Raw genomic sequence first — 17,426 nt, 5'->3', positions numbered from 1 at the left:
TAAGTTTAGTTTGTCTGAAATCTAAAATAATGTCCTACAAAGCTCTTAAATTGACCCAGGTCTTGCTACTTTAAATAACTCCATTTATTTATTTATTTATTTATTTTACAATACTGGTGATTTATTTTACAAGCATCTGGAGTCATGAGTTCTAGGTCCAACTTTAAAAAAATGCAAAAAAAAAGTTCTTTCTAGGGAGTAGCTTCCAACTTTCTATTTTAATATTCTGTTTTTCATGTTGAGTGGCCAAGGATATCTGAGAAACTGAATTATTCTTACTCTTAACTAATCTGTGCGTCATACAAAGAAATTATATTTAACAAGAGTGCATATGCAGATTTCTACTAATTTATGAAACTGCCTATATTCCTTGAGACACATACACCATTAGGCTAAAACTTAATGTACAAACTAAACCCTTTTGAAAAACAGCTTTTTGTATTTCTGTTCTTTGTTGATTATTTATATCTGGTAAAAGGTTTTTCTTTGCCTTTTTGAGTATACATTTCTAATCAACTTACTGTAGGTCCTGTTTCTGCAAGTGGATCCAAATGGGTGGATCCATTAGGGATCTTGCTGTGCTGATCCAGTTGCAGGATCAGGGCCCTGAGCAGCAGTGCTATAATACACTTTTCTCTTTGGATGTCAAATACAAACATTAATGCCAGATAGTTGACAGCAGTATTGATTGAGCTACTTATACTGGTGTAATTGTAAGCACTATGCTTAGGTAGTACCAAAGCATTACTGCTTAAGAAAAAATATTTAACTTGATAGTTACAGATTGCCTCTGAATAGTTACTTCCTTCTCTGCTTGCCAGCTGCTTCTGCTATCCTGGAACCTCCCTCCAGGGAGGGAAAAAAATGTCATGTCATGTATAATGCAAGAGTGGGTGGGCAGACTGCCACTTGGAAGTGTTTCTGCTCTACATTTCTGACTTACTAGTTAACATGGTTGGTGTTACAATGCTATTTGTATAGTAATAATAAAAACATACAATGATGAGAACAAGCTGACTTTTTTCCCAGTTAAAATGGCACTTCTAGAAGATTACATATAAAAAGATTTATAAAAGAAATTAGTATACCAAAAATTATGCAATTGAATGTTGACAGTGGAAAGTAATCAGTATTTTGTATATAATAATTTTATTTTTATAGTATTTTAACCAGTGTGCTAATACTGCTGTGTGCAATATCTGAATATACTGTAATTCCTGTGTGAAATATTCTCCCATTCACAATAGCTTATTTCCCAGTGGTCTCCAACCTTTTTACGCACAAGATCACTTTTTTAATTTAAGTACAACCCAGGATCTACCCCAACCCTTCATTGAAGCCCCACCCCACTTACTCCATTCCTCCCCGCCTCTCTGTTACTGGCTCTCCTCCACCCTCATTCACTTTCACCAGCTGCAGGCTCCCGCCGGGTGGCACTTACTGCAGGCTGCTCCCATGCTGTTTCCTGAAGGGGCGAACATGGCCTCTGGGGGGAGAGGAGGGTGACCAGATAGCAACTGTGAAAAAATGGGACGGGAGTGGGGGATAATATGCGCCTATATAAGAGAGATTCCCCAAACACGGGACTGACCCTTTAAAAACCAGGACATCTGGTCACCCTTGGGGAGGGCACGTGGCTCCGCATGCTGTCCCATTCTGCAGGCACACACACCCCGCCCCGCAGCTCCCATTGGCCACAGTTCCCCAGTCCCAGCCAATGGGAGCTCTGTGGGCAGTGCTTGAGGCAGGAGCAGTGCACAGACACCCTTACCCCTCCCTCCCCTGGAGCCACGGGGGCATGCTGACCACTTCTGGGAGTGGTGTGGGGCTGGAGCAGGCAGGGAGCCTGCCTTAGCCCCACTGCACCACCAGACTTTTAGCAGCTGGAGATCGCAGTCGACTGGCAGAGTCTCCAGGATTGACCAGTCAATTGCGATTGATCAGTTGGCAACCACTGCTATATCCCATTCCAAAGTACTGTCCCATCATGAGTGGACATTAGCTAGGATTCTTGAACATTCATTAAGATGGGTGATCTATTATGAACATTCCATGAAGAACTATTAACATGCGGTTCTGGCTCATAGCTACATGCCTGCATGATAATTTAAGCAGGCACAGTGCCTCTCAGACCTCTGGGAACTACAGTGGCTGTGCTCTGCTTTGCAAAAACAAAGCTCTGCTGGCTGGTGTGGAAGGGATGGGATCGTTGATGAGCTCTTCAGGGTGTTTGTTGAGGCCTGTGGAAACAAAGGCAGCCTTTGGACCCCATGACATAGAATTCTGTCTTTTATTTTAAAAGGAAAAGCAAGTTTCTGCCCCTTCTCCTTGCAAAGATAGCATTGAAAACTTAAACCCATGTAAACCCACTGTGAGGGCTGAGCTGTGCTCAGCTTCTGTAGAAAGAAGCTGAGGGAGAACTCAGCATGTGTGCATGCGTACACGTACACACGCACACTCCCTCTCTTCCTCTCTCCTGTGTAAAATGAGATGATTAAGTCTGAGGTGTAACTCAAAGAATCACAGTTTAGATTTTCCTTTCACCAACAGTGCAAATCAGGAATACCTCCAATTAAGTCAATGATGTAAAATGAGTGTAAGTGATTCTCTTTAATCAGATCCCACCTTATTAACCTTTCTTAAAATTCTTAGGCAGGCCCTCTGCTACCAGGAGGGGTTACATTTATGGGGAGAGTGCAGAGCCAGCACTAGGCATAGGCAAACTTAGCAATTGCTTGGGGCCCACCTGTTAGTATGTGTTGGGGGGAGGGCTAAAATATTCCTTCTTAAGGCCCTCAGTGGGCTATATAGCACCACCTCTGATGGAGAGTATGAGAGAATTGTTTAACAGTGTTACCTAAAAGTATGAAGACTGGGCCTGCTTGTTAAAAATATGATGCTGAGCTGGCTTTTGTGACTCAGGTGGCTGGCATGGTGTGGGTATACCTGCCACTGCCACAGTAGCTTTTGTAAGAGAAACTTCTCTTCTGCATCCCCCTCTAGTGCCAGTAGGAGTGAATGGAGGATGCATTGCTCTATACACTGTGCAGCCCTAAATCCCAACTGCCTCCCAAAACTTCTCCAAAGAAGGAGGAGAGGCAGCAAAGCCAAGCTGCTGCTGAACTGAGTAAGAGTCTGCACCCATTGCAGCCCTCCTCTCTTCCTGCCATTGGCCTGCCTGTCCAATGTTTAAAGAACGAGCACTGGGAGGGAGCCAAAAGCCTAATTCCTTTCCCCTGATTTCCCACCACCACTCCAGGGAACCTGCTGCTCCATCTGACCCCTATCAGTCAGGGGAAACCCATCCACTCCAGAACTAAAGGGGACCCGATACCTAATTCACCATCAAAGGAGACCCACTTTCCCCTGGCCATCTGCCCTGCAGGTAAAAGTAGCAGATCGGCTATTGCCTGCTATTATTGCAGCCAGCACAGGCTGAAGGACACTTTCATGCTACAATTACTCCAGCTGTGAGGAGCCTACCTGTGAAATAGTTTTCATGAGGTATTGAGTAGGGGGAAGCATATTGGGTTGAGAAGGTGGAAGGAGTGATGGGATGGAGAGAAATGGTCTGGAAATCATGGATTTTTGGAGGGGTGGGAAAGAATATGAAATTGATGGATTTCTTTATGTGCAGAAGAATAGTATGGAATTGATGGATTTTATTTGGTGAGAAAGTGTGTTTTTTACCTAAGAAATGTCATATGAACGAGTTGGAAAACTTGAAGGGCCCCTTTGTTAGAAATTTGGCCCTCTCCTCTGTTGAGAGAAAAGCATAAGAATCAGTGCCTAGCCTCGTATAGTCCATGTGACTCCTCAACGCAGTGACTTCCTTTTCTCTCAGCCTCTTCTATGGAGAACATGGAGGCTCTTTACTCCCTGTGTTTCTCTTGCCCACACCTACATATTAAGGTTAGGGTTAGATTTTTGGATGTTTTTCTACATTTTCAAATATATTTATTTAAGTTACAAAGTGTACAGTGCTCACTTTATATTATTTTTATTACAAATGTTTGCACTGTAAAACTGATAAAAGAAATAGTATTTTTCAATTCACCTCATACAAGTACTGTAGTGCAATCTCTTTATCGTGAAAGCGCAACTTACAAATATAGATTTATTTATTTATTTTTGTTACATAACAGCACTCAAAAACAAAGCAACGTAAAACTTTAGAGCCTACAAGTTCACTCAGTCCTACTTCTTTTGCAGCCAGTCGCTAAGAGAAACAAGTTTGTTTACATTTATGGGAGATAATGTTGCCCGCTCTTTATTTACAATGTCATCTGAAAGTGAGAACTGTTGTTGGCATGGCATTTTTGTAGCCGGCATTGCAATGTATTTATATGCCAGATATGCTAACCATTCGTATGCCCCGTCATGCTTTGGCCACCATTTCAGAGGACATGCTTCCATGCTGATTATGCTCATTAAAAAAATAATGTGTTAATTAAGTTTGTGACAGAACTCCTAGGGGGAGAATTATATGCCTCCTGCTCTGTGTTTTACTCGCATTCTGCCATATATTTCATCTTATAGCAGTCTCGGATGATGACTCAGCATGTTGTACATTTTAAGAATACTTTCACTGCAGATTTGACAAAATGCAATGAAGGTACCAGTGTGAGATTTCTAAAGATAGCTACAGCACTTGACCCAAGATTTATGAATCTGAAGTGCCTTCCAAAATCTGAGAGGGATGAGGTGTGGAGCGTGCTTTCAGAAGTCTTAAAAGAGCAACACTCCGATGGAGAAACTACAGAACCTGAACCACTAAAAAGAAAATCAACCTTCTACTGGTGACATCTGACACAGATGATGAAAACGAACATCCGTTGGTCTGTACTGCTTTGAATCATTATCAAACAGAACCTATCATCCACATGGAGGCATGTCTTCTGGATTGGTGGTTGAAGCATGAAGGGACATATGAATCTTTAGCACCTCTGGCATGTAAAGATCTTGCAGTGCCAGCTACAACAGTGTCACGTGAACACCTGTTCTCGCTTTCAACTGATACTGTAAACAAGAAGCGGGCAGCATTATTTCCTGCAAATGTAAACAAACTTGTTTGTCTGAGCAATTGGCTGAGCAAGAAGTAGGATTGAGTGGACTTGTAGGCTCTAAAGTTTTACATTGTTTTATTTTTGAATGCAGTTTTTTTTGTACATAACTCTATATTTGTAAGTTCAACTTTCATGATAAAGAGATTGCACTACAGTACTTCTATTAAGTGAAATTGAAAAAACTATTTTTTATTTTTACAGTGAAAATATTTATAATAAAAATAAAGTGAGCACTGTACACTTTAAATTCTGTGTTGTAATTTAAATCAATATATTTGAAAATGTGGAAAATATCCAAAAATATTTATATAAATGCTATTCTATTATTAACTGTGTGATTAATCATTTTAATCCCATGATTAATCGTGATTAATTTTTTAAATCGCTTAACAGCCCTACTTTTTTTCCTGTTTACAATATTTCATTATTCTTAGCAGAATTTCTATCTCAAGATCACTCTCACACTCATGGTTGAAATAAAACATACTTCTTCATTTTCTCAACAATTTTCAGGCGCCTTTGAGTTAGAGCTGATATCTAGAGCTAAGATTTCCAAGGGGCCTCTACACTGCATCTGATTTAGGTTTCAATATTATGCATGCAATTATTAGCTTGTGTAATTCCCCAATGTTGATGTGAATATCAAGTAGTTAGGTGTCTAACTGCCTGTCATGGATGTACAACTGCCGGGTTTTCCCACTTGTTTATTTGTACATACAGTATTTCAGCCACAAATTCTACAGGCTGGCTTTGAAAATTATGGCCTCATTAGTATATTAAGTAGTGAACAACAAGTCTGCCTGAGAGTTATTAATTTCTTACCACTTCCAAACAGTTGAGACTTTATTTAGAACATTCTTCTGATCAAAACAAACCTCAAAAAAACAAAAAACAAAAACCTGTTAGCTAAAGCAAAAGCAGTTCCTTTAGCAACACTACATATTTCTTCCATATGAGGACTAGCTTCACTGATGTATACAATATGTATAGCCTTCTATGTGTACTTTCACTGTGAGTGTTTATATTGTTTTTTTTAAAAAAACACACACCTACACTCAGTGTAGGTATGTGTTTTGTAAAAAAACAATATAAATATATATATATGCACGTTTTCATGATTATATCATCATGACAACAGATTTATCACATGAACAGATTTTATGTTACAAGCACTAACAGCTGTTTATACTGACTGATTAACCCGTTTATCAGAGGGGTAGCCATGTTTGTCTGGATCTGTAAAAACAGCAAAGAATCCTGTGGCACCTTATAGACTAACAGACGTTTTGGAGCATGAGCTTTCGTGGGCGAATACCCACTTCATCAGCATCTGACGAAGTGGGTATTCACCCACGAAAGCTCATGCTCCAAAACGTCTGTTAGTCTATAAGGTGCCACAGGATTCTTTGCTGCTTTTATTAACCTATATGTAATTCATATTCAAATATGGTGTTAGTTTCCCCTTGAAATCACATCTCTCCATGAAGGGTTTGTGTTCCTTTTTAGCTGCCACCCCTTTCATGTACATCTAATGGATGCTATATAATACATGCAGTACTAGTACTAAACACATGTATTATACTTTACTTATCACAAATCTATTTCATGTTCTGCATATCTCTAAATTTAGAATCTTATACATAAATCAGGATTATTTTATAGTATTAGGTACACTTTCCCACTGTGTGTTATACAATCTATGATTAATTGGACATAGTTTAAGATTATATTATGTGTTCAGAATAGAAGTGGCTAGCAAATTCTTTGTTATATAGTAAGTGTCTCATTAAAAGACCCTTGAAAACCATGCAATCACCAGCCATTAAGAACTATACACATAAGTACTGAAATACCGTAACAACTTCTGAAAGTGTGATACATTCTACAGCAGAATTATATGCTGTAAATAATGGTGATACACAATACAGAATAGTTTTAGATTAATAAGAAGTTTGTCTGAGTAGAAGTTCTGGTGCAAATCCAGCCTCTTCTATCTCTGGCCAGCTTCCATTTGTTTACATTTGTCTGTAACCATAGTATTGTTTTTTAGTCCAAATTCTCCTTCTCCCACACATCCCATGTCTGAATCTTCCCATCCCTCACCTCCACAGCATTGTCCATATGTGATGTTACATTCATTATGTCTCTGCTTAAGTCTTCCTGCTTACTCTTTTCTTTCACTTTGTTTTGTAAAACTCCCTTCCCATGCCTCCCACCACAGAAACACACAGTACACTTCTGGGCACCACATCGCACATGTATAGAAGAATGATCACATCACTCACCCTCTTTCTTCCATTAGCTATCCATTTATTTCAGGTCAAATGATCCATTTTAATTTTGAAGTGTGGATGGAGTCATTCCAAGCTCTGTCACTAGCCTTGTCTCACAACTTCTCTCTACTTATCTGGCTCTGGCCTCTTTTCTGTCCTTCCACGCAATCCCGCTAGTGTGGATCTAAGAGCCTTCTCTTCTGCAGCTCCTGACACTTGCAGGAGCCTTCCTGTTTCTCTCCAGCATAGTGGTTCTAATCTGTCTCATTCCAAATGACTTGACCTTATCTTTTCATCTGTGCTTACACCTCTTAATTTCACTCCCGCTCTATTATTTCTGCAGTTTTTGTTATGTCCAGTTAACTCTGTAAAGTGTCATGGGTTGCAATTTGTATGGAAGATGATGTACAAAATGAAATTGCATTAGATACTGAATGTGGCATATAGGCAGGCTGCTAATATTGGTGTACCATCTCTCATTTTTACATTTGCTTATTCAGCATAGGTCTCATTTTAGCAATTGGAGGGTTCAGTAAATGGGCACATCCTTTTGATAAAGCTGCACGTTCAAACCATGGTGTTGCAAACAAAGAGCCACTCCCGCAAGGTAACGAGTGCCCTCGCCTCCCATTGCAGTCAGTTAATCGGAGGTGAGGATGCTCAGAACCTCACAGAACTGAACCTAAAGTGGACAACTTTGCATGCAACTGTACATGCAATGTGAGCACATTTAGGAGATTTAGCCCTTGGTTTTGGACAGTGTGAAGTGAATGACAAATGTACTGCTTTCAGTGCCTTAAAAAAATCAGTTCCCATTCAGTTATTTACACCAAAGAAACAGGTATCAGAGGGGTAGCCTTGTTAGTCTGGATCTGTAAAAGCAGCAAAGAATCCTGTGGCACCTTATAGACTAACAGACATTTTGGAGCGTGAGCTTTCGTGGGTGAATACCCACTTCGTCGGATGCATGTAGTGGAAATTTCCAGGGGCAGGTATATATATGCAAGCAAGCTAGAGATAATGAGGTTAGTTCAATCAGGAAGGATGAGGCCCTCTTCTAGCAGTTGAGGTGTGAAACCAAGGGAGGAGAAACTGGTTTTGTAGTTGGCAAGCCATTCACAGTCTTTGCTTAATATTGAGCTGATGGTGTCAAATTTGCAGATGAACTGAAGCTCAGCAGTTTCTCTTTGAAGTTTTTTTGCTGCAGGATGGCCACCTTAAGATCTGCTATAGTGTGACCAGGGAGGTTGAAGTGTTCTCTTACAGGTTTTTGTATATTGCCATTCCTAATATCTGATTTGTGTCCATTTATCCTTTTCCATAGAGACTGTCCAGTTTGGCCGATGTACATAGCAGAGGGGCATTGCTGGCATATATTACATTGTGGACGTGCTGGTGAATGAATCGGTGATGGTGTGGCTGATATGGTTAGGTCCTGTGATGGTGTCGCTGGTGTAGATATGTGGGAAGAGCTGGCATCAAGGTTTGTTGCATGGATTGGTTCCTGAGCTTGAGTTCCTATGGTGCGATGTGCAGTTACTGGTGAGGATATGTTTCAGGTTGGCAGGTTGTCTGTGGGCGATGACTGGCCTGCCACCCAAGGCCTGTGAAAGTGTGGGATCATTGTCCAGGATGGGTTGTAGATCCCTGATGATGCATTGGAGGGGTTTTAGCTGGGGACTGTATGTGATGGCCAGTGGAGTCCTGTTGGTTTCTTTCTTGGGTTTGTCTTGCAATAGGAGGCATCTGGGTACATGTCTTACTCTGTTGATCTGTTTCCTTATTTCCTCTTGCGAGTATTGTAGTTTTGAGAATGCTTGATGGAGATTTTGTAGATGTTGGTCTCAGTCTGAAGGGTTAGAGCAGATGCGGTTGTACCTCAGTGCTTGGCTGTAAACAATGGATCGTGTGATGTGCCCGGGATGGAAGCTGGAGGAATGGGGGTAGGCATAGCGGTCGGTAGGTTCTCGGTATAAGGTGGTGTTAAAGTGACCATCACTTACTTGCACCGTGGTGTCTAGGAAGTGGACCTCCCGTGTAGATTGGTCCAGGCTGAGGTTGATGGTGGGGTGGAAGCTGTTGAAATCGTGGTGGAATTTTTCTAGAGTCTCCTTCCCATGGGTACAGATGATGAAGATGTCATCAATGTAGCGTAGGTAGAGAAGGGGCGTGAGTGGACGAGAGCTGAGGAAGTATTGTTCCAGGTCGGCCATAAAAATACTGGCATATTGTGGGGCGGTGCGGGTGCCCATAGTGGTGCCACTGATCTGGAGATATATATTGTTATCAAATTTGAAATAGTTGTGTGTGAGGATAAAAGCACAGAGCTCAGCAGCCAGTTGTGCTGTGGCATCATCAGGGATACTGTTCCTGACAACTTGTATTCCATCTGTGTGGGGGATGTTTGTGTAGAGAGCCTCTACATCCATGGTGGCTAGGATGGTGTTTTCTGGAAGGTCACCAATGCATTGTAGTTTCCTCAGGAAATCAGTGGTGTCACAGAGATAGCTGGGAGTGCTGGTGGCATAGGGTCTGAGTAGAGAAAAGAAACAGGGACAATGGAAAAAAAGTTCTTGAAATGATGCTATGTAAAGATGTTAAGTTAAATCATTTGTAGACACCTAATTTTCACTTTACAATTCAGTAGTTCTACTGCAGACGATATTAAGAAGCCAGTGGTCTACTAATACATCTCTCTCTATGCTTCTTCCAATAATGTATAGTGATACTGATGCTCTTTTCAGGATAGGGTGTGGACCAATGTGGGGAAGAGTTTAAACTGCATTATTGCAATGGTGGACAGACTACTTGAAAAAGACAACAGCAGCAACGGCATTAAGGAAAGCGAAAATGACCCTTCATCTGCAGATCACGTGGTATCACATACAAGTGGTAAGAAACCTATTTTTTATGATTGACTGGATAAATAAAATGAAAAAAATCACAATAAAAATGAGATAGAAAGAGTGAATAGTGTTGTTGATGAAAGTGCTGATAGTATGGTTTTGTACATTCCTAGCCTTGAATGACAGAAAGCCGTTTATCAAATTGCATCTCAGTTGTGCACTCAAGAACTGCTTGCAGTGCTCAATTTTTTGTGCTACATAAAAGCCTCCTTGAAAGAACAGTGTTTTCCTTTGAAGTCTCTGACATAATTTAATCTATTTTAGGTTTTTCGTGAAACTACCATTCAGAAAATGACTCAAGAGCATACATTAAGGAAATTTAACACATACTTTCAAAATGTCTTTTGCTCATAAATCCTTTGCTGGTTCCAAAATCAAATTTTTAAAGATAAAGTTGCTTCTCTTTTGTGAATGCATCAGTTTCTGCAGAACTGGATATTAGGTAGAGGATGATTTAACAATATGCTGTGGAGAAAATTCTCGCAGACCCACATAGTGATTCTTGGCTCCATTATTCTGTTCTTCCTACATGTCTGGATTTCTAATTGTTTTCATTTGCACAGAGAGTGAAATATAAAGTAAGATCTGCTGTATAAATCTGAGATGAGAATCTTGTTTTGTCTGTTGCAATGAATCTAAAAGTGCCTCTTTGAAGGTGTATGGTATTTCAAGACCCAAGGAAAGGGTCTTGGAAGCAGAACCAAATTCTGGGCTGCAAACTGCTGGAAAACCTACTCTTCCTTTTATTTAGTGGGACAGTGTTTTCTTTTATCCTGTAATTACATCTTTATGTGTTTCCCACATTTTCATGGCTTGGTTTTAGAACAAATTATTAGAAATTTTATAAGATTTGGTTATTTAATTAAAGCTATTATTCCATCCTGTTTGTGTACTGATGCTGGGATTTTAGCTGTAGCCCTAATTTTAATGCAGCTGGAAGGCCAACTTATTTACCAATACCAGAGATTTGTGCCAAGACTGGCATCCAAAGTTTCTGCATCAAATGTGCCACTTTATTTTTATAGTAAAGAGATGGAACTTTTCTTACCTGTTACATTTGCTTCTGAGAGTTCCTCTCTTTAGGAGGTGAGAATCTACCTCAGCTGTAAGGTCAGGGGAATGGGTGGCAATTTTTGGTCTCTTCTTTATTCTCCTGTAATAATTTGTGGGAGTGGAGTGTGGGCACAGTATATGGATTCAGAACTGTGTTCTACTTGGAATATTTCTTGTACGTTGGAGTGAGGAACAAAATCTCACAGATCAGCTAGGAATAGTCTTCAGTTTGAAACTGTCTTCAGGAAGGGAAACTCAACAGTCCTGGGTCTGATAAAGACAACAAAACTGAATCTTAGATGTTCTTGTGACAAACTGTTCCTCTTTCTCGTCACCACGCTCCTCCCCTTTCCCTCCCTCCGTGATGATAATTAACTCTTACTAGTTTTTTTTTCAACATCATGAAGTAATAGTAGATTTCTCAATAATGAATATTGGATTTGTTTTGCAAATGAGGCCTCTGTTACGCTACCTTGTGTTAGATATGTACAGTTCTCTATCTATTCTCCAGATGGCATGGATCATTTTGGCTGTAGAACAAGATTTTACATTATTTTAATTTTGTTTACCTTAACTGAAAGAAACTTAGAACTTTGTGTATGTGTTTTGGAAGTCCTCTGCCCACAAAAATAAGAAATTAGAGAAGTATAAGTTTTAAAAGTCCATTTTTCCCTTGCTCTTTCAAGCCTCATGAACATTTTCCTGGTGGTGCTCTTTAGATTGAAACACATTTGACTAGTCCCATTCTATTTGTGTATGATATTTTACCTTTAGCTATAACAAAGGGACAAAAACTTACACTCAGGCTTGTAATTTACAAAGCCAGGTGAAAAGTTGATTAGAGTCTTTATCTCTCAAATTCAAAACTACTTTGAATTACCTTCCCCCAAAAATGTTTAGCTTGAAAGGGATTTAAGAAATGTGCTAAATGTTCTCCAAGCTAATTAAGATCCTGCCCTATGCTAAGCAACAGTACTGTTTTTAATCTGAGGAAATTACAGGAGACATCATTTGTTCTGTTCATAAAATCTCTTCTAGAGTTGAAAAACAGGCCAAGAATAAGCAAACTTTGTAGTAATTAGGACAATGAAGCAAATTCTTCTTTTTTTATTAAATTCTGCCCTTATTTCTTCTCAGATGTTTACTAAGGGCCAGACCATGCTCCCAGTGAAGTTCATATGACTTGACTTCAATGAGAACAGAATTGGGGTGTTTTAAAGACCTTTTTTGGATTTCTTCAATGTCTACTTAGTTGTAAATTGTAGGTTCTTCATTTTGTTATGTTTGATTTGTTAGGAGGCGTGGCTTCATTTCTGCATTAAATTTTGATGGCTTAAAGTGGAGCTGGGAAGGGTAGACCTAGAAACTGAAATGTTTTGAAAGTTGCCTCTTATTGTAGAACTTACTTTAAAAAGTTATCTCCGCAGTGTAGAAAGCTTTCAGGTATTGGAGAGCAGCAGGAACTGGTGTAGTTCAGGTTGCGTAATAGACTCCAATATACCTTCCTGATAATGTTCTGAAACTTTTGCCTTCTGAGGCCAAAATTTTCCATGTGTGATCTCTGCCTAAAGGTGATTTTTTTCTCTCTCTCTCTCTCTCTGTTTTAAGAGTGTGAGATGGAAGATTAAACATTTATGGTTGTGTACGCAAAAATCAGGAAATGCCATAGTCAAGGTGATAAACTGAACTTAAATTCTGCTCCATAGGATATATGTAGCCTTTGGTTACATTACATGATGTCATACTATTTCTCAAGAAATCCAGCATAGTACCATGAGATTTTACAGCTGTAGATACACATTTACATCTTGCAATGCTGTATACTATTTTGTGTATGCAAGACAAAGACCATGAAAGTCATTTATATGAAAAATTCTCAATGGATGTTACTTACATGTTATACCACAACTGAAACATAACAAAACTGAGTAATACTGTAAATGTACTAGCATGCATAGGTCCCTAGTTAACTCATTTAGCTTCCTAATTGAGTAGCTCAGTCCTCAAACTGACCCTATAAGAAAAGCTGTGCTGTTGGTTGAAAAGAAAATATATATAATACATGAAATTATAACCAGATTATTAAAATATTTACCTCGAAGAGAAGAGAACTGATCATGTAAAAGGGCTGTCAGTAAAGATATATTTCATCGTTATGACATAAAATTAGTGTAGGTATTAAAAAAATGGAGAAAATGTTACAGGATTCTACACCTGCGTATCTAAGGTTGTAGAAAATGTTATCATGATATATTGGATTATCTGAGCAATAGGATATGTTTCAGTCAATTAAGGACTGCATCATAATACATACTCAAAGGGTGAAAAGGTAGGGTTTCATTTTCTTTGCACGCTCTGAGTATATACTTCCTGAATTTTAGAATGTGTAACATATCCATTGTATTAAATTTCCTAAATTTTAAAATGTGAATACATTTACCTTTTTGCCTTTTTTCCCCTCTCATATATACTTACTTCAAACAAGGATTATGCCCTCCTTAATCTGTCTTTTCTTACAGTCTGACCGTTGAGTATATTCTTAAGGCTGAATTTGAGATACCAGTTTCCAAGGTAACAGACTATGGTGTCACCAGCACAGGATTATGATTTCACTGCAGGATAAAGCATAAAGAGAAGATGGGCTTTAAGGGAGAACATTGTTTCTTAAGTCTCAGTGTTTTACTATGGAAAATTACTTGACAAAGTTAAATTGTTATTTTCCCTTTTTTATTTCATAGTACTCAGACTGTGAAAGTCCTTTTTTAAGGATTTCAGTGTTACCAGTCTGTACCATGCAGTAGCTTGCTCTCATGCAAGCAGAGGATTCTACATTCATCTTAATGTATATGCTAAGATTTGTAGGTGGACGGACTGCTAGGATAGTTTTGTGGAATGATCTGCTGGATGCAATTGAGAGGGACCCCACAGCTCTAGATTGGAGCACTTTTGTAATTGCGTGCTTTAGGGAGTCAGGTGCTTTTGCACCTGAACCAGTGTCTGTCTCTGTTACAGAGTAACTGGTGGGGATTTGAAACAATGCCATGTTCCCTTTTTAGTTTTCTTCCTCAAGTGAAGAGTTTTCTGCATAAAAGTTCCCTAGTGGAAATGTATTTTATGTAAGCATCAGATGCCATCTACTTTCAGGAGCAGGAGCATGGAAATTTCCATAGACTTTTCTCTTGTGTTCCTCCTTTTTCTATGTCTTCTCTTCCCTGTCTCTTATTTCACATTCTCCTTTTCTGTAGTTTTCCTGTGGAACCCCTTTATTCTTCTACTTCCACAGCCCTTATATACTCCTCATATCTGTTGTTTTCATCTTTCTCATTCCTTTTTTCTTCTCTTTCTCCCTTTACTTAGCACGCGCTCTCTCTCTCTCTGTCACTCAAACTGTAAGACTGCCCAGCTTCAACAACTTGAATTAACTGATGGATGGTAGGAGGGAATAACGTCTTTCTAAAAGACTCACTGTCTGCAGTGCAGGAGGGAGGGAGATAGTGTTTAAATGAATCAATAATGTTTTAAAATACTGTCAGAAAATCCAGAGCAAGATAGCAATTTTATATCAAGTGTTATTTTGTTAATCCTATTTATTGTGTTTTAGATTGACTTACTTCCTTTCTCAGGTTATCAGCCTTCTTCATTTGTTTTCGGTATGGCTTCTGATTTCTCTCCTAAACAATGCTGAGGGCACACTCATATTTAGTGTGGTCAGATGGTTTCAGCGTCCACTGTTAATCACTGTGATTATATGGAAAATTTTAGGTTTTAGGCAGTAGAATAGCAATCTCCATAAACTGTAAATTGTTCCACTTCAGCATCAAAGTTGTGCAGTTAAAATAAACATTACAGCAAGTTCTGCTTTCCATACAGCAAAGAGGTGAAGCCGTTATTATTTGATTACATTTACTGCAGTAATACACAGAGGCCTTCTCAGGATGGGGATCCCGTTGTGCTAAATGCTGCACAAATGTGTGGTGAGACATGGCCCCTTCCCAAAGGGCATAGCTACTGTCTTTGAGTTAAACCTAGCTCAAAGTCCTCATTGGAAAGAGGAAGAACTTAACTGTCATTTTATAGTACTAATATATAAAATATTTGAACTATGATAAATAAGATTTCTGATCTCTCTATCAGAAGTTTACCTGAGACTAATTATTTCAGTCATGTTCATAATACATTTTAGACTAAGAAGGTTCATTATTTGATAGCGTGTGAAGCTTGTTTTTTTCTGCTTCTTCCCTTGAGACATTAGACTATATCTAACCTGTTGAATATTGAATATTAAGACAGCACTTTTTGTTCCTTCATTATGTCCTTTGACCTATTTCATAGCCTGTCTGAGTAGTTTATTTACATAGTTCATGTAAATAAAAGTGAAAGAGATTAGATAGTGCATATAGTGAAATTACTCATAGTGTGCAGTCCCAGCTACCTTTTCATTATCATAGCTCCCACTTCCTTCTGCTTTCTGTTGTCATTCAACTCTCCTGTTTTTTAATTTCATACCATTTTAATTTTGAGACAGTTGAAAGCCATAGACCATTTTTGCTCCCTTTACAGTAAGGAGTGTATGGTATTAGGCTGCAAAGCCAGAATTAGCCGCATCTGAATCCTCTAAGTATGTTGCTGGGAAAAGTAAGAGAGAAGCTTGGGGTTTTGCTAGCTCACAGATAGTATATTTCAGTTCTCATTAAAGGGCCCAGTTACGCTATGCATGTAGTGGGCCTGATTTTGAAAAGGTCAGGAGTCTATGACCATGCAAAAAAGTATATATCCTAATGTAGCTTGCCTAATTTGTATGAGCAATTACCACTGTGCAGATGCAATTTGGGTATGGGGGTTGCAGAAATTCCCAGTTGAATGCCAGACAGACTATTTGCACATGTAGCCATGGTAATTGCACAGAAAAATTTGGCCTGTAATCGTGGATGTGTTTTTGATTTTTTTTTTTTTACATGGCCCTAGGTGCCTGATTCTGTCAAGCCTTTACTTTTGCTATGAATAGATTTCTTGTATTGGTCTGAAGGGTCAGTATTTGTGCTTAGTGCACACAACTGGGCTGGGGAGAGGTAGTTTGCACCACTTCCTTCCCTCAGGAATTCCACTAGGAAAGTGCAGCTTTAAGTTGTAATCAGGATTCCATAGTAGCCACACTGCTCTGCTTCAGACTGACTGAGGTGTTCTCAATTAAGAGTGCCTTCTGGCTTTCCAAGCCATGCCCCCTCCAGGACAGCAACATGCAGTTTGGAGCTGTGCTGTCTGAGTGCAGACTCTGGGCTTGTCTACATCACAAAGTTGCAGTGCTGGTGAGGGGGTTACAGCGCTGCAACTTAGGAGGCGTACACATCTGCAGGGCATCACCAGCGCTGCAACTCCCTGTTTGCAGCGCTGGCCGTACTCCCGTTTTGTCTCGGGTGTAGAGGATCCAGCGCTGGTGATCCAGCGCTGGTAATCAAGTGTAGACACTTACCAGCGCTTTTCTTGACCTCCGTGGAATAAGCAGGTATCGCAGCATACCTGAGGAAGCCTCTCTGGTAATCAAGCAGGTCTCCTTCCCCGGTTTGCTCTCGCGTTCCCCGAACCCCCGAGCAGGCAGGTCTCCTTCCCTGCGGTTTGCAGGGGGGTTCGGGGAACGCGAGAGCAAACTGCGGCGAAGCAGGTCTCCTTCCCCGGTTTGCTCTCGCGTTCCCCGAACCCCCGTGCAAGCAGGTCTCCTTCCCTGCGGTTTGCAGGGGGGTTCGGGGAACGCGAGAGCAAACCGCGAGGAAGCAGGTCTCCTTCCCCGGTTTGCTCTCGCGTTCCCCGAACCCCCGTGCAAGCAGGTCTCCTTCCCTGCGGTTTGCTCTCGCGTTCCCCGAACCCCCCTTGAAGCCGCCCAACAGCGCTGCAGTGTGGCCACATCTAACACCACTTGCAGCGCTGGTTGCTGTAAGTGTGGCCACTCTGCAGCGCTGGCCCTATACAGCTGTACTAATACAGCTGTAACAACCAGCGCTGCAAAATTGTAGATGTAGACATACCCCCAGTGACAGAGGGGAAGCTATGGGGGACCTTACACCACTGCCATTCTTCTCACTGCTTCTCCCACCCTAACTTATGACTACATAAGACAACAGAACCTAGGGCTG

General features: G+C 40.2%; 1 protein-coding gene across 1 annotated transcript in view; it reads left to right on the top strand.

Annotated features, from left to right (window-relative positions):
• The window catches only part of INPP4B (inositol polyphosphate-4-phosphatase type II B), a 508,181-nt gene that overhangs the window by 401,352 nt on the left and 89,403 nt on the right, over window positions 1-17,426 (top strand). Inside the window, exon 19 of the mRNA XM_050946302.1 lies at window positions 10,084-10,231. Within this exon, the coding sequence (XP_050802259.1) occupies window positions 10,084-10,231 (148 nt within the window). The remainder of the gene's footprint in view (window positions 1-10,083; window positions 10,232-17,426) is intronic.

The sequence above is a fragment of the Gopherus flavomarginatus genome, chromosome 3, assembly GCF_025201925.1.
Source record: "Gopherus flavomarginatus isolate rGopFla2 chromosome 3, rGopFla2.mat.asm, whole genome shotgun sequence".
NCBI classification, from domain to species: Eukaryota; Metazoa; Chordata; order Testudines; family Testudinidae; genus Gopherus; species Gopherus flavomarginatus.
This window is presented reverse-complemented; position numbering and strand designations above follow the sequence as displayed.